Raw genomic sequence first — 24269 nt, 5'->3', positions numbered from 1 at the left:
TGGTCTCCATGCGCCTCTCTATTTCCCATGTTATGGAGCCCTTCCTGCCTGCACTCCTCTTTGGTCTCCATGCCCCTCTCTATTCTCCATGTTATGGAGCCCTTCCTGCCCGCACTCCTCTCTGTGAATACTTTAGGGAAACAGCATTGTGCAATTCAGGATAGTTGGTAATAAAGAATATTTCATTGGTAAGACAATAAATAATGATTATTGTGACATTTTGTAATAGTCTATAAAAGCCCCCAAACTGTTGGAGAGGCCTGAAAGCTGGGATTGCTGTGATTAGGAAAGACTCCAGTACCCAGAAATAAGATTATATCTATGGCCAACCACAAACTCTGACATTTCATTATCACCATTTCTGCAAACAAAAGCAACAAATAAGAGTGAAGATCAGAGACTGCAGACGACACATCATAAGATAGAAGCTCCGCAGCCCAGAGACCCCTCACTGGTACAATATGATCTACAGATATCGGAGCACCGAGGCTGTAATGATGAGGAGTGTCAGCAGATAACACGACGCGTTCATGTTTCCTTTGCATTTTTGGGAAGGTTGTGGAATGTCAGTCACTTCATAGAAATTCAACTCGGGTATGTATGACCGGATCCAGGACTGGTAGACGGTTACCAGGGTGTAGACCCCTGGGCGATTGGGTAAAGCACATCCAGAACCCCAGCTCACAACACCAGGCTGGTACCAGGTACCATTGACCTTGCACACGAGAGGTCCTCCGGAGTCTCCCTGAAAGACAACAGCGGACAATGAGCCTTGAGACGTCATTATATACACTATTTCCATAATACACATGAAATCTATAAGTAAAAATCACGTGATGACTAGTGTTGAGCATTCCGATACTGAAATATCAGGTATCGGCCGATATTCGCGGTATCGGAATTCCAATACTTAATTCCGATACTTTTACAATATCGAATACCGGAATCGGAAGTTCCCATAATGCCTGCGCTCTGCAGTGTCTCTGAACGATGACAAGCTGGATGGCAGCGCTCAGCTGAGATCCAGCCTGTCATCAGAATGCCATCCCAGCGTGGGAGAATTCTCCTGATTGTTTAAAAGCCGGCGCGCGGTAAAAAGCCAGCGGGCGGTAAATAGCCGCCGGCTTTTAAACAATCACACAGCCCCATACTGCTTCCCCGCAGCCTCCCACCCCGATCCTCCGCTCCCCCCGCCACCTCCCATCCCGATCGTAAGTTAGGACAGGGCGGGGAGCGCAGCACCAAGGAGCGGGGAGCAAAGGACCCGGGCGGGGAAGCCGACAGTGAAAAGACTTCACCGCCGGCTTTCCCGTTCTGTGCTGCGCTTTCCCGCCGGTTATTTCAAATGAACAGCTGAGGTATCAGCTGATGCCGATCAGCTGTTCATTTGAAGTCGCCGCGGTGCCCTCGGAGGGTTCATGTGAGTTCATGCTTGACTGCATTGCATGAACTCACATGAACTTTCCCACGGTCGCACAGGTCAGCCTCACCTCCCAGACCATCAGCCCGTCATGATTAGTGTGTGTGGGTGTCTGTGCGATGTCTGCGGGGGTGTGCGCGGTGTCTGTGCGATGTCTGCGAGTGTGTGCGGGTGTGCGCAGTGTCTGTGCGATGTCTGCGAGTGTGTGTGGGTGTGCGCGGTGTCTGTGCGATGTCTGCGGGTGTGTGCGGTGTCTGTGCGATGTCTGCGGGTGTGTGCGGGTGTGCGCGGTGTCTGTGCGATGTCTGCGAGTGTGTGCGGGTGTGCGCGGTGTCTGTGCGATGTCTGCGGGTGTGTGCGGTGTCTGTGCGATGTCTGCGGGTGTGCGCGGTGTCTGTGCGATGTCTAGGGGGTGTGTGCGTGCAGGCAGACATAGGCCGATGTGACACTACTACTCCCATCGGCCTATGTCTGTCCTCCATCCACTCGTGCCAGCAGGATCAGCTCGATGGGAGCAGTAGTTCCCATCAGCCTGATCCTGCTATATAAATTGCCCTACTGTGTCCCCAATAAATGTTAAATACATGTCATTGGTGGCCAGTGGTTACCTACAATAAATTAGTTCATACATTACCTGTCCCCGCCGATCGCCACCTAAAATAAAGTAAAAAATAAAAAACTACACCTATACTCACCTAGACACCTAATTCCCCGAAGCCATCGATCTCCTGTAATAAAATATAAAATAATAAACCACAACCTTATCCTTACCCCTCCGTAGTAGTCCACGAGTGTCCCACGAAGATCTCCAGTTTAGAGCAGCCACATAGAATGTGACCGCTCTGAACCGCTGCCGCCGCTAGAATGATGGGGCCGTAAAGCAGCCCCGTCATTGCATAAGCGGGTTCACCGGAGTTCAGGCAGCGCTGCTCCGGTTAGCTGCTTTACGACCCTGCTGTATCGTGAGAAATTCCCACGGTACAGCAGTGCTGTAAAGGAGGTCTCCGGAGCTGCGCTGACTGAATGCACTCCGGTGACCTCAGTCAGGGGCTCCCGCTGCCGGGAGCGGACGTGTTCCCGGCAGCGTGAGCTTACAGCAGCCATGCACAGGAAATTCATGAAATAATTAAAAAAAAATTGATGTGGGGCTTCGCCCTATATTTGTGTCCAGCCAGGTACAGCAGGCAGGAACGGGCTGCCCCCAACCACCAGCTGCCTATTTGTACCTGGCCGGACACAACAATATAGGGAAGCCCTTTTTTTCTTAATTATTTCATGAATTTCATGAAATAATTTTAAAAAAATTGACGTGGGGCTTCGCACTATATTTGTGTCCAGCCAGGTACAACTTGGCAGCTGGGGGATGGAATCTGCAGCGCAGGGAGGCCCAAGCTTTCTGGGCCCCACCCGCTGCAAATTGCAGTCTGCAGCCGCCCCGGAAAATGGCGCGTTCATAGAAGCGCCATCTTCTGGCGCTGTACCCAACTCATCCAGGGCCCTGGTGCGGTGGCTCACTGGTTAATAAAGGGGTTAGGGCCAGCTTTGTATTATCCACTGGCCCTAAGCCCGAAATTCATGGGGTTACGCCAATATTAGACATGACCACCATGAATTTCTAGTAAAGTATTTAAAAAAAACACAACACCCAGAATAAAGTCCTTTAATTGAAAAAAACACACAATTCTTTATTGTTCTAAATTAAACTCTACTTACCATCACGCCCATTCCAGCTGAAGCCAACGATCTCCTGCAATAAAAGAAAAATAATAAAGCAACCTCATCCTTACCTTTCCATGGTTCCCAGGACAGCTTCAGCTCTGCTACATCGAGGTGACAGGCTGGATCGCAGCAGAACGCTGCCATCCAGCCTGTCATCCCGCAGACACTGAGAAGCGCAGGCATGCTTGTGCTCCTCAGTGTCGCGCTGTGACGGCATCCAGATGAGCCGAGGTCATGTCCAATGAACTCGGCTCACCTCATGCACGTCACTGACAGCGTGGGAGAATTCTCCTGCACTCAGCGCTTCAGCGTGAGAATTTTCCCACGCTGTCAGTGACGTGAATGAGGTGAGGTCATGTCCAATGAACTCAGCTCACCTCATGCACGTCACTGACAGCGTGGGAAAATTCTCACGCTGAAGCGCTGAGTGCAGGAGAATTCTCCCACGCTGTCAGTGACGTGCATGAGGTGAGCCGAGTTCATTGGACATGACCTCGGCTCATCTGGATGCCGTCACAGCGCGACACTGAGGAGCACAAGCATGCCTGCGCTTCTCAGTGTCTGTGGGATGACAGGCTGGATGGCAGCGTTCTGCTGCGATCCAGCCTGTCACCTCGATGTAGCAGAGCTGAAGCTGTCCTGGGAACCATGGAAAGGTAAGGATGAGGTTGCTTTATTATTTTTCTTTTATTGCAGGAGATCGTTGGCTTCAGCTGGAATGGGCGTGACGGTAAGTATGGTTTAATTTAGAACAATAAAGAATTGTGTCTTTATTTCAATTAAAGGACTTTATTCTGGGTGTTTGTGCTTTTTTTTTTAACTTTGACTATGGGGTTAGTAATGGGGGTGTCTTATAGACTCCTCTCCATTACTAACCTGGGCTTGATGTCAGCTGGCATTATAAGCTGACATCAACCCCAGCCCTATTACCCCACTGCCACCGCTACAGGGCAGTGGGAAGAGCGAGGCTAAGTGTCAGAATTGGCGCATCCTATGGATGCGCCATTTCTGGGGCGGCTGACGGCTGGTGTTTCTAGCCTGGGAGGGGGCCAATATTCATGGCTCCCTTCCTGGGCTATTAATATCAGCCCCCAGCTGTCTGCCTAGCCTTTGCTAGCTATTAAATTAGGGGGGACCCCACGTCATTTTTTTGAGGGGGTCCCCCATTTTAATAGCTAGTAAAGGCTAGGTATTCAGCTGGGGGCTGATATTAGTAGCCTGGGAAGCTCCGTGGGTATTACCCCCTTCCCAGGCTTCAAACATTTGCCCCAGCTGTCTGCTTAACCTCCACTAGAGACTAAAATTACAGGGAACCCCACGCCAATTTTTTTTTAAATAAATCCTTTATTTTAACACTAAATGACAAGTACAGTAATCAACACTGTCACTGTACTTCTTATATATGTGACTGACATGTTTCTATCTATCTAATCTATGTGTGAAGCTCTATTCTTTCTGTTATAAATTGTCGGGTACCGGTGTATGCCGCTGCTGAATTGCCGGCTTTTCGCGGAATACATTCTACATTATTGTTAGTTGTTTTACTTCATGTAGAATTAGCCTACAAGGAAAGAAAGGGTTTATTTTCATTCTGATATTTGTGTCCCATTGACTTGCATTGGTTTCCGGTATCGGCGATATCCGATACTTTTTGGGTATCGGTCCGATCCAATCCGATACGATATTTCCTGATATCGGAAGGTATCGCTCAACACTAATGAAGACCCGTAACTCTACGTAGGACCTGTATACTCAGAATGGCAGAATTCGGTATTGTTGGAGTCGTTGGATCAACTATGAAATCAATCAAACTCTTTCTATGACTCAGAAGCTGAATTAAGAGAAAATATTTTTAAATTCTCAGCAATTTGCACTGGTGTGTCTGTCTCCAAGTGTTGGATTTCCTCTGGTTCATCCTACAATATACTGATAGGGATATAGATGGACAGAATATTAATATAGGCAATAATTTCCTGGAAAATATGTGTGTAGCATTCGGATGTCTCCTAGGACTGAATTTAACCAATTTTCATCTCTTTAGTGCAAACACAGCCTTTGTAATGTCCAAGTGACCTCAAGCTATCTGACTATAGGAAAATGGATGGTAACTGGTGGTGACCAACAGCGGTATTTCGGGGGAGTGTACGGGTCCAATATTAGTCTGCTACCACAGAGAAGTTTGAAAAAATATATATTTATTTCAGCATGACACTTTGTGAAGTATAAAGTTGTGTTTACTTTCCTGGATTATGGAGATTTTTCTTTTGTCTTCAAAACATATTCAAAATATAAATTGTAGTTTGCAAGTCTCAAAATACAGGAAGCACACAATCTGTGACACACAAGCCTTAATTTCAGTATTTTGATATAGTAGAAAAATTAGAACTGCCCTCCTTGTTTATAGTGGGTGAAAAATAAAACACTGGTGTTACAGTAGTATATCACAGATCAATGTATTCAATCACAATGACTTTGCAGGCCCTGCACCTCCTTTTTTACAATCACACTGATTCGACAGATCTTGCACCTCCCTATAAAAGTTATGCTGACGCTGCAGCTTCGGCACCTCCCTATTCGTAGTCGTACTGATTCTGCAGCTCCTGCCTATTCACAGGTATACTGACTCTGCAGCTCCTGCACCTCCCTATTCATAGTCATATTGACTCTGCAGCTCCTGCCTATTCACAGGTATATGGATTCTGCAGCTCCTACACCTCCCTATTGACAGTCATACTGAGTTACTCTGCAGCTCCTGCACCTCTCTATTTAGTCACACTGACTCTGCAGCTCCTGCACTTCCCTATTCACAGTCACACTGACATTGCAGCTGCTGCACCTCCCTATTCACAGCTATACTAACTCTGCAGCTCCTGTGCCTCCTGCATTTTCCTATTCACAATGACTCTGCAGGTCCAGCACCTCCCTATTCACTGTCACACTGACTTTGCAGCTTCTGCACCTCCCTATTCACAGACACACTGAGTGACTCTGCAGGTTCAGCACCTCCATATTCACAGTAAAATACTGTCTCTGTAGCTCTTGTACCTCCCTATTCACAGACACACTGACTCTGCAGCTCCAGAACCTCCCTATTCACAGTCATGCTGATTCTGGAGCTTCTGGGAATCCCTATTCACAGTCAAGTGACTGTGTTAGGAATTGTGGTTCTGTGCTCACACCTGGGAATGGATCATGTCCGGTACTATGCTACTCCGGTTGCAGGTGCTACCATTGTCCTGACCCTTGAGGCGGAGCTTCTACATGTGCAGGGAAACAGTCCCAATGTTATGGAGCATCGCATTCTAGTGTTGTAGGATGTGTGAGGATGCAGGACACCATGTCTCTCACTGATTTCCCCAGTTGCCAGGCAATGCAGGACGGCTGTGTCTGGCGCTAGGCAGTTGTGGAATGTTGTTCATTCTGCTGTGAAAGCTAGCAGGGAGTGGTTGTCTGGGGATGATTGAGATGTATTCAACACCTGATCATTAGGCGGGCTATTTAACCTGTTCCCTGCTCAGTCCTTTGCTGTTCCTATTTGCTGTGGTGGTGAGTGATGCTAGCAGTAGTGACTCTATCTGTTCAGGAGTTTTCTCATTTTTTCTTCTGGCTACACTTCCTGGGGTTCTTGCAAAGGTTCTCACCTGGTTCTTGACTAGGCACCGACCGCATCACCAGACTCTAGCTGTCCGGTGACAGTGGGCCATTTAAGGGCTCTGCCAAAGTCTCCCTTCCGTTTATTGGGAGCTGGATGAAGAGTATTCCCAGCCCTCAAGGGTTTGCCTATCTGGCAGCTTGCACCAAGTGCATCTTTGGCTGTACCTTGCTGGTTTGGTGCCAGTCTTGCTGGGTCTCTTGCATAGTGCATAACACTCTGCCGGTTCAGCACCTTACAGCCATATTGACTTTGCAGCTCCTGTGCCTCCCAATATCAGTTGAATCCTTAGATTAAGATTCATGGAGTGAGACTATCACTCCCATCTGTATACCCCATCCTTTAGTCCATGTCAAGGAGATGAGATGGACGAGAAACCAGGACTGTTTAATATAAAATGTATTCAGAGACCAAATGAGACCTTGTGGTTGTCTATAAACCTGATATATCATTTGCTTATTTGTACAATTTATTATACAGGAGGAGTGCCATAATAATACTGCAATATAGCAATATCTGTTACTCAGTAGATACTGTGCATGTCCATCTATCAGAAATCTTAGGAGACAAGAAATCATGTCAGGTGGAGAAAAAAGTCCAACTGTAAAAAGGCCAAAAACTGTTTGCAGGAAACTCTTAGGAATCGACTGAAATGTTCATCAAGCGAGTTTAACTTTAGCAAATATTTTGAGGGCAAGGAAAATTCTGAAAATGAGGAATGGCAGTTGCATCCTAGATACCAATATAGGTGAAATCAATGATGGAGGAGGGAGCGGTCCTTTGCCATCATTCCCCCGCTGGGTCTGACGTCTCAGCGCAGCAGGCACGATGACATCATTACAATGCACCCGCTGTACCAAGACGTGCAGAGGATCTGAAAACAACATGAAGAGATCGAAGCAGGGAGGACGGGAAGAAGTGAAGCATTTTTTTTTTATGTGGGGCCATTATACTGTATGGAGGACTATGTGAGGCCATTATACTGTATGGAGGACTATGTGGGCCCATTATACTGTATGGAGGACTATGTGGGGCCATTATACTTTATGGAGGACTATGTGGGGCTCATTATATTGTATGGAGGACTATGTGGGGCTCATTATACTGTATGGAGGACTATGTGAGGCCCATTATACTGTATGGAGGACTATGTGGGGCTCATTATACTGTATGGAGGACTATGTGGGGCCCATTATACTGTATGGAGGACTATGTGAGGCCCATTATACTGTATGGAGGACTATGTGAGGCCCATTATACTGTACGGAGGACTATGTGGGGCCCATTATACTGTACGGAGGACTATGTGGGGCCATTATTCTGTATGGAGGACTATGTGGGGTCCATTATACTGTATGGAGGACTATGTGAGGCCATTATACTGTATGGAGGACTATGTGGGCCCATTATACTGTATGGAGGACTATGTGGGCCCATTATACTGTATGGAGGACAATGTGGGGCCATTATACTGTATGGAGGACTATGTGGGGCTCATTATACTGTATGGAGGACTATGTGGGGCTCATTATACTGTATGGAGGACTATGTGGGGCTCATTATACTGTATGGAGGACTATGTGAGGCCCATTATACTGTATGGAGGACTATGTGGGGCTCATTATACTGTATGGAGGACTATGTGGGGCTCATTATACAGTATGGAGGACTATGTGAGGCCCATTATACTGTATGGAGGACTATGTGAGGCCCATTATACTGTATGGAGGACTATGTGGGGCTCATTATACTGTATGGAGGACTATGTGAGGCCCATTATACTGTATGGTGGACTATGTGGGGCTCATTATACTGTATGGAGGACTATGTGAGGCCCATTATACTGTATGGAGGACTATGTGGGGCCCATTATACTGTATGGAGGACTATGTGGGGCCCATTATACTGTATGGAGGACTATGTGAGGCCCATTATACTGTATGGAGGACTATGTGGGCCCCATTACACTGTGCAGAGCACTATGGGTGGCCATTATACTGTATGGAGTACAATATGTGGCCATTATACTGTATAGAGGACAATGTGGGGCCCATTATACTGTATGAAGGACTATGTGGGGCCCATTATACTGTATGGAGGACTATGTGGGGCCCATTATACTGTATGGAGGACTATGTGGGGCCCATTATCCTGTATGGAGGACTATGTGGGGCCCATTATCCTGTATGGAGGACTATGTGGGGCCCATTATACTGTATGGAGGACTATGTGGGCCCATTATTCTGTATAGAGGACTATGTGGGGCCCATTATACTGTATGGAGGACTATGTGGGCCCATTATTCTGTATAGAGGTCTATGTGGGGCCCATTATACTGTATGGAGGACTATGTGGGGCCCATTATACTGTATGGAGGACTATATGGGGCCCATTATACTGTATGGAGGACTATGTGGGGCCCATTATACTGTATGGAGGACTATGTGAGGCCCATTATACTGTATGGAGGACTATGTGGGGCTCATTATACTGTATGGAGGACTATGTGAGGCCCATTATACTGTATGGTGGACTATGTGGGGCTCATTATACTGTATGGAGGACTATGTGAGGCCCATTATACTGTATGGAGGACTATGTGGGGCCCATTATACTGTATGGAGGACTATGTGGGGCCCATTATACTGTATGGAGGACTATGTGGGGCCCATTATACTGTATGGAGGACTATGTGAGGCCCATTATACTGTATGGAGGACTATGTGGGGCCCATTACACTGTGCAGAGCACTATGGGTGGCCATTATACTGTATGGAGTACTATATGTGGCCATTATACTGTATGGAGGACAATGTGGGGCCCATTATACTGTATGGAGGACTATGTGGGGCCCATTATACTGTATGGAGGACTATGTGGGGCCCATTATACTGTATGGAGGACTATGTGGGGCCCATTACACTGTGCAGAGCACTATGGGTGGCCATTATACTGTATGGAGTACTATATGTGGCCATTATACTGTATGGAGGACAATGTGGGGCCCATTATACTGTATGGAGGACTATGTGGGGCCCATTATACTGTATGGAGGACTATGTGGGGCCCATTATACTGTATGGAGGACTATGTGAGGCCCATTATACTGTATGGAGGACTATGTGGGGCTCATTATACTGTATGGAGGACTATGTGAGGCCCATTATACTGTATGGTGGACTATGTGGGGCTCATTATACTGTATGGAGGACTATGTGAGGCCCATTATACTGTATGGAGGACTATGTGGGGCCCATTATACTTTATGGAGGACTATGTGGGGCCCATTATACTGTATGGAGGACTATGTGAGGCCCATTATACTGTATGGAGGACTATGTGGGGCCCATTACACTGTGCAGAGCACTATGGGTGGCCATTATACTGTATGGAGTACTATATGTGGCCATTATACTGTATGGAGGACAATGTGGGGCCCATTATACTGTATGGAGGACTATGTGGGGCCCATTATACTGTATGGAGGACTATGTGGGGCCCATTATACTGTATGGAGGACTATGTGGGGCCCATTATACTGTATGGAGGACTATGTGGGGCCCATTATACTGTATGGAGGACTATGTGGGGCCCATTATACTGTATGGAGGACGATGTGGGCCCATTATTCTGTATAGAGGACTATGTGGGGCCCATTATACTGTATGGAGGACTATGTGGGCCATTTATTCTGTATAGAGGTCTATGTGGGGCCCATTATACTGTATGGAGGACTATGTGGGGCCCATTATACTGTATGGAGGACTATGTGGGGGCCATTATACTGTATGGAGGACTATGTGGGCCCATTATTCTGTATAGAGGACTATGTGGGGCCCATTATACTGTATGGAGTACTATATGGGGGGCCCATTATACTGTATGGAGTACTATGTGGGGCCCACATAGTCTTCCATACAGCATAAAGGCCTCACATAATCCTCCATACAGTATAATGGGCCCCACATAGTCCTCCATACAGTATAATGGGCCCCCCATATAGTACTGACGCATCTCTGTAAAGATGGGATGCCTTATACTGCTATAAGCACCTATACAGACATGGGACTATCTCTATATGGACAAACCTGCTGACAGGTTCCCTTTAAGTCCCTTAAAGTACACTTCTATCCAGAATGACATCCAGCCATCACTGAGGACAATTCATGGGTGGGGACAGGTCGTGGGTGGAAATGTGGACTTTGCTCATATTTATTGTATTGAAAGTAATGAATGTAGCTTCAGAAAACAAAAACTTTTCTTTGTAGATAAAAGTGCAAGAACTCCCCCCCCCCTCCTCATATATAAGAAGCTGCTAGATACCAAGAGGTAGCGAAGACATGACAACACAGTGAGAAATGCAGAGGAACCTGCTCTATGTGCTGATACTACTACAGGGGGGTAAGAAACTCTGAATATCACCACATGCAGGGCCAGGGGTGTTACATAGGACTGCAGGTGTCATCTACTACATTATCTGTACTCAGAGAGTTATCACTGTGTTATCTGTGGTGTTACATAGGACTGCAGGTGTCATCTACTACATTATCTGTACTCAGAGAGTTATCACTGTGTTATCTGTGGTGTTACATAGGACTGCGGGTGACATCTACTACATTATCTGTGCTCAGAGAGATATCACTGTGTTATCTATGGTGTTACATAGGACTGCAGGTGAGATCTACTACATTATCTGTACTCAGAGAGTTATCACTGTGTTATCTGTGATGTTACATAGGACTGCAGGTGACATCTACTACATTATCTGTACTCAGAGAGTTATCACTGTGTTATCTGTGGTGTTACATAGGACTGCAGGTGACATCTACTACATTATCTGTACTCAGAGAGATATCAATGTGTTATCTGTGGTGTTACATAGGACTGCAGGTGACATCTACTACATTATCTGTACTCAGAGAGTTATCACTGTGTTATCTGTGGTGTTACATAGGACTGCAGGTGACATCTACTACATTATTTGTACTCAGAGAGTTATCACTGTGTTATCTGTGGTGTTACATAGGACTGCAGGTGACATCTACTACATTATCTGTACTCAGAGAGTTATCACTGTGTTATCTGTGGTGTTACATAGGACTGCAGGTGACATCTACTACATTATCTGTACTCAGAGAGTTATCACTGTGTTATCTGTGGTGTTACATAGGACTGCAAGTGACATCTACTACATTATCTGTACTCAGAGAGTTATTACTGTGTTATCTGTGGTGTTACATAGGACTGCAGGTGACATCTCCTACATTATCTGTACTCAGAGAGTTATCACTGTGTTATCTGTGGTGTTACATAGGACTGCGGGTGACATCTACTACATAATCTGTACTCAGAGAGTTATCACTGTGTTATCTGTGGTGTTACATAGGACTGCAGGTGACATCTACTACATTATCTGTACTCAGAGAGTTATCACTGTGTTATCTGTGGTGTTACATAGGACTGCAGGTGACATCTACTACATTATCTGTACTCAGAGAGTTATCACTGTGCTATCTGTGGTGTTACATAGGACTGCAGGTGACATCTACTACATTATCTGTACTCAGAGAGTTATCACTGTGTTATCTGTGGTGTTACATAGGACTGCAGGTAAAGCTCTTACATGTTTTTATTCAGATGATTATTACAATTACCTGTGGTGTTACATAGTTCTGCAGGTGACATCGCTCCCATTACCTACACTTATACAAGGAGCTATTACAGGATGTTTTGCTGCCTGACATCGTGTAGGAATCCCAGTGCCACAACTGCAACTTTTATGCACTTTGAAGAGACAGAGAAGAGGACTCCCCTACACCTAGCCACCCAATAATTTCAGAAAATGATTGCCTTGTCACTGAGTCAGCACCTATACTCATCACTAGCCCCTTTTGTACCCAGTTTACCATCATACCTAAAGATAAAAAAGACAGTCATAAGAATCAATGAACGTTTGTGTTCAGCATTGATGTTAAATCTCTACAGTAACATTAAACACTCAGTAGGATTGAATGCAATACAGATTTATTTGTACACCAAAATTCGCACTTTAGAGCACAGAATGATTTTATATTTTTATTGCTTGTGTTTCTTTTGACACATAATTTATTTTCTTTTTGATAATAAGTTCTACCACTAAATAAGAGGAACCGCCATGGGCACGGTTTGCGCACCAAATTACTCATTTATTTTTTCAGTGCTGGGAGGATAAACACAATTTAACAAAGATTTTTTTTTTTTTCTGAGGTCATCTTAACATTTCTGTGGGAGGTTTATTGATGATGTTTTAATATTTTGGGAGGTTGAAAAACATTGTTTTCTTGATTTAATTTCTATCTTATGGGCATGAAATTTATATGCAATTAAAGAGTAGGAAATATACAGCTTGGACTTGAAATTACGTATTTGTCCTGATGGCTATGTTCAAATTGAGGTCTATAGGAAACTCACACCAATTTCTTCAGTTTTTTTCAATTTAATGCGGCCATCCAGAATCTCTCAAGAAGAGTGTACCTGTAGGGTACTCACATGAGTACTCACAGAAACTGTTCCAATGATATTAGCTTCCAAGTGGAATTCAACCTACACCTACTTTATCAAAGTTTTCAAGCCCAAGGCTACACTAAGAGACACCTGGGAACAGTGTTTGTCAAGCTGGGGCGAGTCCTGTACATACATCATTAGGGAATCTCCAAAATGACCCGATTCTTGAATAATGGCCTCATCCTTTAATAATGTCTCCCACCTGGTAATAAAGTTCTCCATCCTGTAATAATGGCCTCCATCCTGGGCCTTTTATTTAAAAATGTTCCCAATTCTGGCCCCATCTTGCCAAATTGTCCCCCATCCAGTGATAATGGCCGTCATTCTGTAATAATGTTCCCCATCATGGGCCAGTTATTTAATAGTATCTCATACCCTGGCCCCTTTCTATAATAATGGCCTCGTACTGGTGATCTCCTCAAACATATTTAAACAAAAAAAATAAACTATGCTTCCTACCTTTCCTCGCTCCCATGGCGAGAACTGTTTTCTTCCTCCTCTATAGCTGCAAAACCTACAAAAGACAAAAAATATATCTCATACCCTACCATCATTATATATAAATGTAAAGCAAAGTTGCAAATGAAATATAGGGTACTTAGTGAACTATTTTTGATCAAAAGAAGTATACAAGCCGTCCCACCAGCGACAAGGTGACCCTAAATTGGGACGGTACCTACACTGTCTATATTAAAACCTTACTGTATATCAAAGTTGAAGTAATGCATATAAAAGAGTAGACAAATAGAACCGGGTCCCAATATCAGACCACCCAAGCCCGTGGTAAGCTATATATATACTAACCAGCTCAACAAGGGGGATGCCACACCCCTAATTTCCACAGAATGCAAACAAGACAAAAAACCAAGCAATGTGAACTGAGGTCTAAGATGGTACACATGCAAGAAATAGGAGCATGTTCACACTAGCAAAAAGATGCAAAACCTACAAAAGACAAAAAATATATCTCATACCCTACCATCATTATATATAAATGTAAAGCAAAGTTACATATGAAATATAGGGTACTTAGTGAACTATTTTTGATCAAAAAAAGTATACAAGCCGTCCCATCAGCGACAAGGTGACCCTAAATTGGGACGGTCCTACACTGTCTATATTAAAAACCTTACTGTATATCAGAGTTGAAGTAATGCATATAAAAGGGTAGACAAATAGAACCGGGTCCCAATATCAGACCACCTAATCCCGTGGTAAGCTACATATATACTAACCAGCTCAACAAGGGGCATGCCACACCCCTAATTTTCACAGAATGCAAACAAGACAAAAAAACAAGCAATGTGAACTGAGGTCTAAGATGGTACACATGCAAGAAATAGGAGCATGTTCACACTAGCAAAAAGATGCAAAACCTACAAAAGACACCACCAGCGACAAGATGACCCTAAATTGGGACGGCATGCCCCTTGTTGAGCTGGTTAGTATATATGTAGCTTACCACGGGCTTAGGTGGTCTGATGTTGGGACCCGGTTCTATTTGTCTACCCTTTTATATGCATTACTTCAACTTTGATATTCAGTAAGGTTTTTAATATATACAGTGTAGGACCGTCCCAATTTAGGGTCACCTTGTCGCTGGTGGGACGGCTTGTATACTTTTTTTGATCAAAAATAGTTCACTAAGTACCCTATATTTCATATGCAACTTTGCTTTACATTTATATATAATGATGGCAGGATATGAGATATATTTTTTGTCTTTTGTAGGTTTTGCATCTTTTTGCTAGTGTGAGCATGCTCCTATTTCTTGCATGTGTACCATCTTAGACCTCAGTTCACATTGCTTGGTTTTTTTCTCCTCTATAGCTGGCAGAGGAGGTGAACAGTGCACGGCAATGATGTAATGTGCCATCCGTGACCGGAATGCCAACATCAGCTGCTGGCTTCTGATAGACCAGCCGGTGGCCACCATAGCTCTTATGGCACAGGGAGAAGGTGGATCTCCGTGCTGCAATACAATTAAGCTGAAAACAAGGCTGATATTGGCAGACCCTCCTCCTGCATGCTCGGTCATGGTCGCTCCCTCTGTGATAGTTGTACCTCTGGCTGTGCATGCTGAAGTAGTTGAGCTGTTTATGTGATGATGTAGCAGAGGTGTGAGTGATGATGTACCTGAGCTTTGTGTTGATATAGCGGAGTTGTGTGTGATGATATAGCTCAGCTGTGTGTAATGATGTAGCTGTGCTTTGTGTTGATGTAGCTAAACTATGTGTGCTGATGTAGCTGAGCTGTGTGTGTATCAAAGTTAAATCTGTGTATGTGTGTGTATCAGAGCTGTGTTTGTGATGGTGTAGCAGAGCTTTAAGTGAATGTATCCAGGCTTTGTGTGGATTGTTTCCATTCATTGAGAGTAAGCAGAGGTTGAAAATGGGAACCGAGTCATAATAGGCAATAAAATAAGTTGTTGGACCTGTTATGCTACTGTAGTTGAGCTTCTTTCACCAGAGACTGAATAGTTATTTCATGTTTACAACATTGTTATAAACTACTTTGCACATATCAGTTGCCAGGAAGCCGAGGTCAAGGCTAGTAAAAAATGTCACTGCGTGCCATTGACTAAAGGGTGCCATAGTACATATGATGAAATCAAAATAAGTTTGGGTCTGGCTGTGATTGCACTAGGTCAATGTGTCAGGGGAAGCTCTCTCAGTAGGTTCACCTGCAGTCCTACGTAAACCACAGATAGCACAAGGTGATTTAGAAGAAAATGAAAACCTCCATGACTTTTGTTGTTGAGGGACGGCAGCAATGACCCTTCACGGTTGACCAAGTGAGTGTCAAATTATTTTGTTACAAGGTTGATTGCAATCAGGAAACCAGGCGGAGGCAAAGCTCTGTATGGGTGGATTTGAGAATCTCTAACCCCGTTTATTTCTACTTAGCATTATATATTGTTTTGAGTATATCAATAGCCAATCACCTGCAGCCATACTACAGGCTTGAACCAATGTTAGTACAATTATTACGGAAACACACATATGGTCATATTATTGTTAGTTCGGTGCTTGATGGAAAGTTACAAGGTTACACATCCCAGCTCAGACTAGTTAGATAACAGGAGCAGGGTGTCTCACAGAATGTTCTTGAGAGAAAAAGTTCTTGTGAGAAAATTGCATGTGAAGCAGGATAAAAGAATGAAAGAATGTATATAGTAATAATAACATGATTTTGGGAGCAAGCTGCAAAAATGGAGTAACTATAAAAGTAACTATAGCATGAATATCGATATGTCCTTTACACTGTATCTGGGTAATTTCTTAAGAACTTTTTTGTAGCTAACTTTAGGTCTTTCAAGGATATTATACTATAAATATATATGTATGTGTGTATGTAATGTGTACATGCATCTGTAATGTGTCTTTGTAATTCGTATATGTGTGCACAGTGTGTAAATGTCTAAGTTTCCAACAAAACCTTCAACAATTAAATTGTAATTACTTGTGTGGACATTTAGAACATAGACATCTCCCAACAGAGTATCACTAAATCATATTATTCATCTGTATCATTTGTGGATGAACACATACAGTATGTGGGCAGTCTCTGATGCGCTGCCAGCACTCATCTCACAGAGTACAGAACATACAACATCTATAGAAGAACATCTGAAGCCTCAGTAACTCATGGAAGGAGATATGACCGAGAAGTCCTCAATGGTGGCCAAGATCCACAGTGGTCGTGGTTACACTAATACATCAAGTTGTATCTTCTCAGCCTAAATCCTTATTCCAAACCCCCCTATATATGCTTAATCTGCTGGATACATTCTTCATGTCAGCCATTCTTGTAGCTAAGTGCTAAGAGTCCTATGGGTCTATGTCATCTCTTGGTATGGATTGCATAGCTTTTGTATATTGTGTTATAAAAAAAGCCAGAAATTCAACCAAAACGTTCCACAGATGCACCAGATCTTGGATATTAACAGCTAGAGTGTCTTGAAAAAGTCTTCATACCACGTGAACTTTTCCACATATCTTTCATGTTACATCCAAAAACTTAAAATGTATTTTATTGGGTTCTTGGGTTCCTCTAAAACGACCTGAGTAGCCTCAAAAGCTTACTATTTGTTACCATCTTTTCGTTAGCCATTAAAAGGTATCAACCACTGAGGACTCTCAAATTTGAATATTTTTCTACCTACTGCCTAACATATTACAAAGATAGATTTTTCCTGTATCTAAAGCAAGAAGCCTTATATCGTTGATTCTGTTTCTCCCCAGTCTTTTCTACCTCCACATCACAGTCGGTGTGTGGGTCTCCAGCCTTCTCCAGCCGGATCGTTGGTGGCACTGATGCAGCAGATGGACAGTGGCCCTGGCAGGCTAGTATACAAGATCAAAACGGCCATTTTTGTGGTGGTTCCTTGATCTCCGACCAGTGGTTGCTGACTGCTGCCCATTGCTTTGATTCGTAAGTTTTCTACATGTATCTCATCTCTGACACTTTATGTATCACTGACAGTCCCAAAGTCAGTAGAACGTCATCCATTACTCTTGTATCCCTCTTGTATATGGAGGTATAATACTCCGACTTAGACTATGATGGGCCAACCAAAAGCCAAGTGGTGCCTACAGTTTGGCTTCCAACATCCTTATCACACTCCTCTCCTGAAATATTTTGTCCTACTTTAAACATCCCTACAATCTGTAAAGAAATACTTACAAAAGGGCGACTTGTTCAGATGTAATTGAGACTGAATTGTCAGTATTATTTTTGGCCATTTTTTTTCAGACTTGAAATCTTGAGTAACTATGACGTGCTACTGGGCGCGTACAATCTGTCTCTGGACAATCCGCACAGTGTTTGGAAGAAGATAGACTCCATTTATAAACCTCTGGCGTATACAAGTGCCGCTCACACATGGGACATCGCTCTGCTCAAGCTCGACAGTCCGGTCACCTACACCAGTTACATCATGCCCATTTGTCTGCCCTCCGCCTCCGTCACCTTCCCTTGTGGCATGGACTGCTGGGTCACCGGCTGGGGAGATATAGGCAATGATGGTAAGTGATGCTTAGTTCTTCAGCCCAGCATGCAGCCCCATGGTACATCTCATTAATTGATTATTTAATACACGACCTCCTACAATGGAGAACCATCATGGACATAGCTATAGTGGAGAAGAGGTATAATAATAATCATTATACAAACACAGAGGGCTATTAAGTGCATGGGGCTGTGAACAGATGCTACAAGGGTCCTGATTGTGAAGAAACTCTTGTATGGGCAAAATGGGGATAGTTAGATAAGTGTGTTGAGGTGATAGGCCAGTCTAAAGAAATGCGTTTTTAGGCCACGCTTAAAACTGAAGATATTGGGGATTAACCGAATTGTCCTGGGTAGTGCGTTGCAAAGAATTGGCGCAGCAGGTGAGAAATCTTGGAGATGGGAGTGGGAGGTTCAGATTATGGAGGATTTTAGTTTTAAGTCATTAGCAGAACTAAAAGTACGAGGAGGGTGGCAGACTGAGACGAGGGAGAAGATGGTGCTGAACTGTGGAGAGCTTTGTGGGTGAGAGTGATGAGTTTGTATTGAGCTCTGTATCGGATGGGTAACAAGTGCAATGACTGGCACAGGGTAGAGGCATCAGTGTAGAGGCTGTACAGGAATATGATCCTGGCTGCAGCATTCAGGACAGATTGGAGAGGGGGGAAAGTTTAGAAAGAGGGAGACCGATTAACAGAAAGTTGTACTAGTCCAGACAAGAATGAATAAGAGCGACAGTAAGAGTTTTTGCAGAATCAAAGAGGAGAATGGGTCAAATTCTAGAAATGTTCTTGAGGTGTAGATGACACGAACGAGCGAATGATCGGATGTAGGGAGTAAATTAAAAATCTGAATTAAATATGACCCCAAGAAAGGGGGCATGCTGCCGGGGAGTAATGGTGGAGCCACACACGGAGCCTTTAAGGATAAGAAGAGGAGGCCTAGGACTGAACCCTGAGGACCCCGACAGTAAGGGGAAGGGGAGAGGAAGAGGAGCCAGCAAAAGATACAGTGAAGGAGCGGTCAGAGAGGTAGGAGGAAAACCAGGATAGAACAGTGTCTTTGAGGAGGATACAGCAGTGCATAGTGAGGAGGAGCTGGTGATCCACAGTTTCAGATGCTGCAGAGAGATCCAGAAGATCAGCAGGGAGTAGTGACCATTAGATTTAGCTGTTAGTAGATCATTAGAGACTTTAGTGAGGGCAGTTTCAGTAAAATGTAAAGAGCGGAAACCAGATGGTAAATAGTTGAGAAGAGAAAAAGAGAGTTATCTGAGAGATAGCAGATGAGACGGGAGTGGACCAAGTGTTCCAGGAGTTTAGAGATAAAGGAAAGATTAGAGACAGGTCTAGCAGTGCAGTTCTGGTCGAGGCATGTTTTTTTAAGTAATAGATGTATGCTGGAGTGTTTAAATAAGGAGGGAAAGATACTAGATGAGAGAGATTAAATATTTTAGTTAGGTGAGTGGTGACAGCCGGGGAAAGGGACTGAAGGAGATGTGAGAGAACAGGGTCACTGGTGCAGGTAATAGGGTGAGACAGAAGGAGTCTGTTTACTTCTTCCCACTATAACTAGACATGCAGTGTAATATACATCGTTGTTCAGAACTTACTGCTGAGTGCATTTAAAAATTCATTGAAAAGAATAGACTGCGCTCAAGGTCAACGCAAATGTGGAAAAGCAGTTTTGCGTAGTATCATCAATAAAACCTAATATCACAAGTTTCACCAAAAAGAAGCAGCTCTGGCCATCACATAAGGAGTGAGCCAATTAAATGTTTAAACAAAAATGGCAGGAAAATTTCAAGTTGATAATTTTGTATGGCCCCGGGAGAAGGTAGAAATATCCAAATGACCTCTGGCAGAAAAAAAAATCCCCGCCACTGTTTTAGATCAAAGCATATTGAGAATTTGTGACAAGACGTGAAAATCGCTTATCACAGAATTCTCCGTTAGTGATGAGCGAGCATGTTCTCTTAACCCTTTCGATGAGCATGCTCGAGTGCTCGCCGAGTATCTTCAGCGTGCTCGAGTGTTATGTTTGAGTCACTCCGTGCTCATGATTTGCGACTGTTTAACAGCTTTAATGCATGTGAGGAATGACTAAGAAACAGACATTCCTCACATGTATTAAAGCTGTCAAACAGTCGCAAATCATGAGCACGGAGTGACTAAAACATATCACCCGAGCACGCTGAAGATACTCGGAAAACACCTGAGCATGCTCTTAAATCTCGAGTAATGAGCATGCTCGCTCATCACTAGTCTCCATCCAATCTCACTGAGCGAGAGCGAGTGTGCAAAGAAGAAGGGGCAAAATGTCACCTCTAGATGTGCAAAGCTGGAGAGACAGACCCCAAAAGACTGCAGCAGAGAGAGGTGGTCCTACAAAGTACTGACTCAGGGTCTGAATACAAATGCACAATGTCACAATGTTCAAATTTATATTTTTAAAATAATTAGAAATCCCTGCATCATTTCCTTTACACGTCACAAATACTTGTACTTAGTGTTTGTGTCACAGAAAATCCAAATAAAATACATTTAGGTACATGGGTGTAACATGAGAAATGTGGAAGAGTTCACGGGGTGTGAAGACTTTATCAAGACCCTGTATAATAAAGGCTGGTGCATTATATTTACTGACCCTTCTCTGCTTACTTTATTAGTGAGTTTACCTTCTCCGAAAACTCTACAGAATGTGAAGGTGCCGCTGATCGATCACGAGACGTGTGACGGAATGTATCACATAGATTCAGACATAAACACTTCATCCACCATAGTGGACGACACCATGATATGTGCTGGATACACGGCAGGAGGGAAAGACTCTTGTCAGGTGAGACGTCATGATCTGGTAATGACTAGTGTTGAGCGAACATGCTCGACACTGCTTGGTACTTGCCCGAGCATCTCACTACTCGGGATGTTTGGCGAGCACCGAGCATTTCCAGGTTACTCGGCCGGGAGCTCGGTTCTCCGCCCTGCATGTTTGGCGCTCTTTACAGAGCCAATGAACATGCAGGGATTGCCAGCCAGTCACTGTAATGCCGCAGCCATGTTGTTTGTGGGCATTACAGTGATTGGCTGGCCGCACAGCGTCACCTCGAGTATTTAAAACCGGGCGCCGCCATCTTGGACATAGACGGCTGGGATCAGACAGTGTAGGGTCAGTGCTGCTGATTTAGGGAGAGATACAGTACAGACCAAAAGTTTGGACACACCTTCTCAGACCTGAACCCAATCGAAATGGTTTGAGGTGAGCTGGACCACAGAGTGAAGGCAAAAGGGCCAACAAGTGCTAAGCATCTCTGGGAACTCCTTCAAGATTGTTGGAAGACCATTTCCGGTGACTACCTCTTGAAGCTCATCAAGAGAATGCCAAGAGTGTGCAAAGCAGTCATCAAAGCAAAAGGTGGCTACTTTGAAGAACCTAGAATATAAGACATATTTTCAGTTGTTTCACACTTTTTTGTTAAGTATATAATTCCACATGTGGTAATTCGTAGTTTTGATGCCTTCAGTGTGAATGTACAATTGTCATAGTCATGAAAATACAGAAAAATCTTTAAATGAGAAGGTGTGTCCAAACTTTTGGTCTGTACTGTATATGTAAAATGAATTTTGTATAGATTCTTTGACAAAACAAGTTTGAAACGTTGGAATATTCTGTTGACTTTTTGCCAGAACAAAATAAATCTATTCTAGCATCATAGAATTCTTGCATCCGTGTTCTTGTTCGGGGATCTCCTGTTAATATCGGCCATTGCCCTTTCCTATACAGAGACTCATCTACGGAGTGCGTTCCTTCATCTGTGCTTTATTTAATTTCACGAAGAACTCTGGAGATTTCCGGTCGTCATGTGATTATTACTTATATGATGGAAATAGTATAAGGAACGACACTGTTGATTCGTGGCTCATTGTCCGCTGTTGTTTTTCAGGGAGACTCCGGAGGACCTCTCGTGTGCCAGGTTAATAGTGCCTGGTACCAGCCTGGTGTTGTCAGCTGGGGATATGGATGTGCTTTACCCAACCGTCCAGGGGTCTACACCCTGGTAACCGCCTACCAGTCCTGGATCCAGTCATACATACCAGATCTGAGCTTCCAAGATGTGACCGACATTCCAGAACCTTCCCAAAAATGTAGTGGAAACATGAACGCGTCGTGTTATCTGCTGACACTTTTCATAATTACAGCCTCGGTGCTCCGATATCTGTAGATTATAATGTATGGGACCAGTGAGGGGTCTCTGGGCTGTAGACCCTTCAGTTTATGATGTGAGGGCTGCAGTCTCTGATCTTTGCATTTTCTTTTCTCAAATGGTATTAATGAAATGCCCTTTGGCCATATACCTTTATAATTTAATATGTGGTTTCAGTAGGGGTCTAAACAGAAAGCACATGGCCCCTGTGCTAGTACAGTATATGGGCCCTTTGCAGTCCAATAGGTCTCCATAATGCACAATTCTACCTATTTTGAATGTAGTAGATGCCCACTTACGTCTTGTGCCTGCACAGGTTGCCCCAATGGTATGTCCACCTCTGGGTCCCAGCTATCCTCAGATGTTGGAGGCTATCATAAATTTTGTATTAAAGTCAAGCACAAAAGTGATGTCACCAAAAACTTACATATTTGTAATAAAATTCTGTAATAATTACTGTAGCTTCCTTGGATGAACGTTTTAAATACTTGTAAGGACAACACAGTAGACACAAGAGAATGAAAGTGTGGCTCCAATCCCACCGATGCATAGACAAGAGAGGGGGCACCAAGACCACCAAAACGTAGACAAGAGAAGGTGCACAAAGCCCACTGAATCATAGACAAGAGAGGGGGCACCAAGACCACCAAAACGTAGACAAGAGAGGGGGCACCAAGCCCACCGACACATGGACAAGAGAGGGGGCACCAAGACCATCAAAACGTAGACAAGAGAGGGTGCACCAAGCCCACTGAGTCATAGACAAAAGGAGGCACCAAACCCACCAAGACAGACTAGAGAGGGGGTAGCAAGCCCTCCAAAACATAGACAAGATAGAGGGCACCAAGCCCACCGACACATAGACAAGAGAGAGGGCACTCAGCCCACTGCCACATAGACAAGAGAGAGGGCACCCAGCCCCCCAACACACAGACAAGAGAGGGGGCACCAAGACCACCGAGTCATAGACAAAAGGAGGCACCAAGCCCACCAAGACATAGACTGGAGAGGGGGGTAACAAGCCCTCCAAAACAGGCGAGAGAGGGCACCAAGCCCACCGACACATAGACAAGAGAGGGGGCACCAAGACCACCGAGTCATAGACAAAAGGAGGCACCAAGCCCACCAAGACATAGACTGGAGAGGGGGGTAACAAGCCCTCCAAAACAGATGAGAGAGGGCACCAAGCCCACCCACACAGACAAGAGAGGGGGCACTAAGCCCACCGACACATAGACAAGAGAGAGGGCACCAAGCCCACCGACACATAGACAAGAGAATGGGCACCAAGTCCCCCAACACATAGACAAGAGAGGGGGCACTAAGCACACCGACACAGACAAGAGAGGGGGCACCAAGAACCTCGAAACATAGACGATAGAGGGCACCAAGCCCACCGATACATAGACAAGAGAGAGGGCACCAAGGCTACCAAGACAATGATAAGAGAGAGGGCACAAAATGTACAAAGTCATACATAAGATAGGGGGCACCAGGTTCTAATAACATAGAGCAGAGAGGTCACACCAAGCCCATTTCTACTGATGCCATTTTTGTGTAGTGACCAGAAGAGAAACGCTCTTGCAGTTTGATTCAGTTTAACATCTGATAAAAGTTATTTTATATCTTGAATATGTCAAACTTTTCCAGACATGCTGATACTAAATATGTTTACTTTTTTAAAAAATTATCGATGTTTTAAATGGCAAAAAGAGGCAATT

The 24269-nt window shown here is 44.3% G+C and overlaps 2 protein-coding genes across 2 annotated transcripts in view; one reads left to right on the top strand and one right to left on the bottom strand.

Annotated features, from left to right (window-relative positions):
* Positions 1-304: 304 nt before the first annotated feature.
* The window catches only part of LOC141161435 (serine protease 33-like), a 139593-nt gene continuing 115628 nt past the window's right edge, over positions 305-24269 (bottom strand). The window contains exon 5 of the mRNA XM_073646244.1: positions 305-745. Coding sequence (XP_073502345.1) covers positions 467-745 — 279 coding nt within the window. The 3' untranslated portion in view covers positions 305-466. The remainder of the gene's footprint in view (positions 746-24269) is intronic.
* On the top strand, positions 11037-24147 carry LOC141162628 (serine protease 27-like). The gene is made up of 5 exons (XM_073648913.1): positions 11037-11192; positions 17579-17768; positions 18090-18361; positions 21013-21182; positions 22288-24147. Exons 1-5 carry the CDS (start codon positions 11150-11152, stop codon positions 22564-22566), a joined length of 954 nt encoding a protein of 317 aa, XP_073505014.1. The 5' UTR covers positions 11037-11149; the 3' UTR covers positions 22567-24147.

Source organism: Phyllobates terribilis, unplaced genomic scaffold (genome assembly GCF_046119375.1).
Source record: "Phyllobates terribilis strain yellow unplaced genomic scaffold, ASM4611937v1 Scaffold_9__5_contigs__length_417890890, whole genome shotgun sequence".
Classification (NCBI taxonomy): domain Eukaryota; kingdom Metazoa; phylum Chordata; class Amphibia; order Anura; family Dendrobatidae; genus Phyllobates; species Phyllobates terribilis.
The sequence above is the reverse complement of the archived record's forward strand: the minus strand, read 5'-3'. Positions and strand labels throughout refer to the sequence as shown.

Excerpts from the sequence above, each read along its gene's own strand:
- LOC141162628 (XM_073648913.1), top strand. The coding sequence starts at position 11,150 with ATGCAGAGGAACCTGCTCTATGTGCTGATACTACTACAGGGGG. Across the intron at positions 18,362-21,012 it reads GGGAGATATAGGCAATGATG|TGAGTTTACCTTCTCCGAAA; the intron begins GTAAGTGATGCT and ends TTACTTTATTAG. Across the intron at positions 21,183-22,287 it reads GAGGGAAAGACTCTTGTCAG|GGAGACTCCGGAGGACCTCT; the intron begins GTGAGACGTCAT and ends GTTGTTTTTCAG.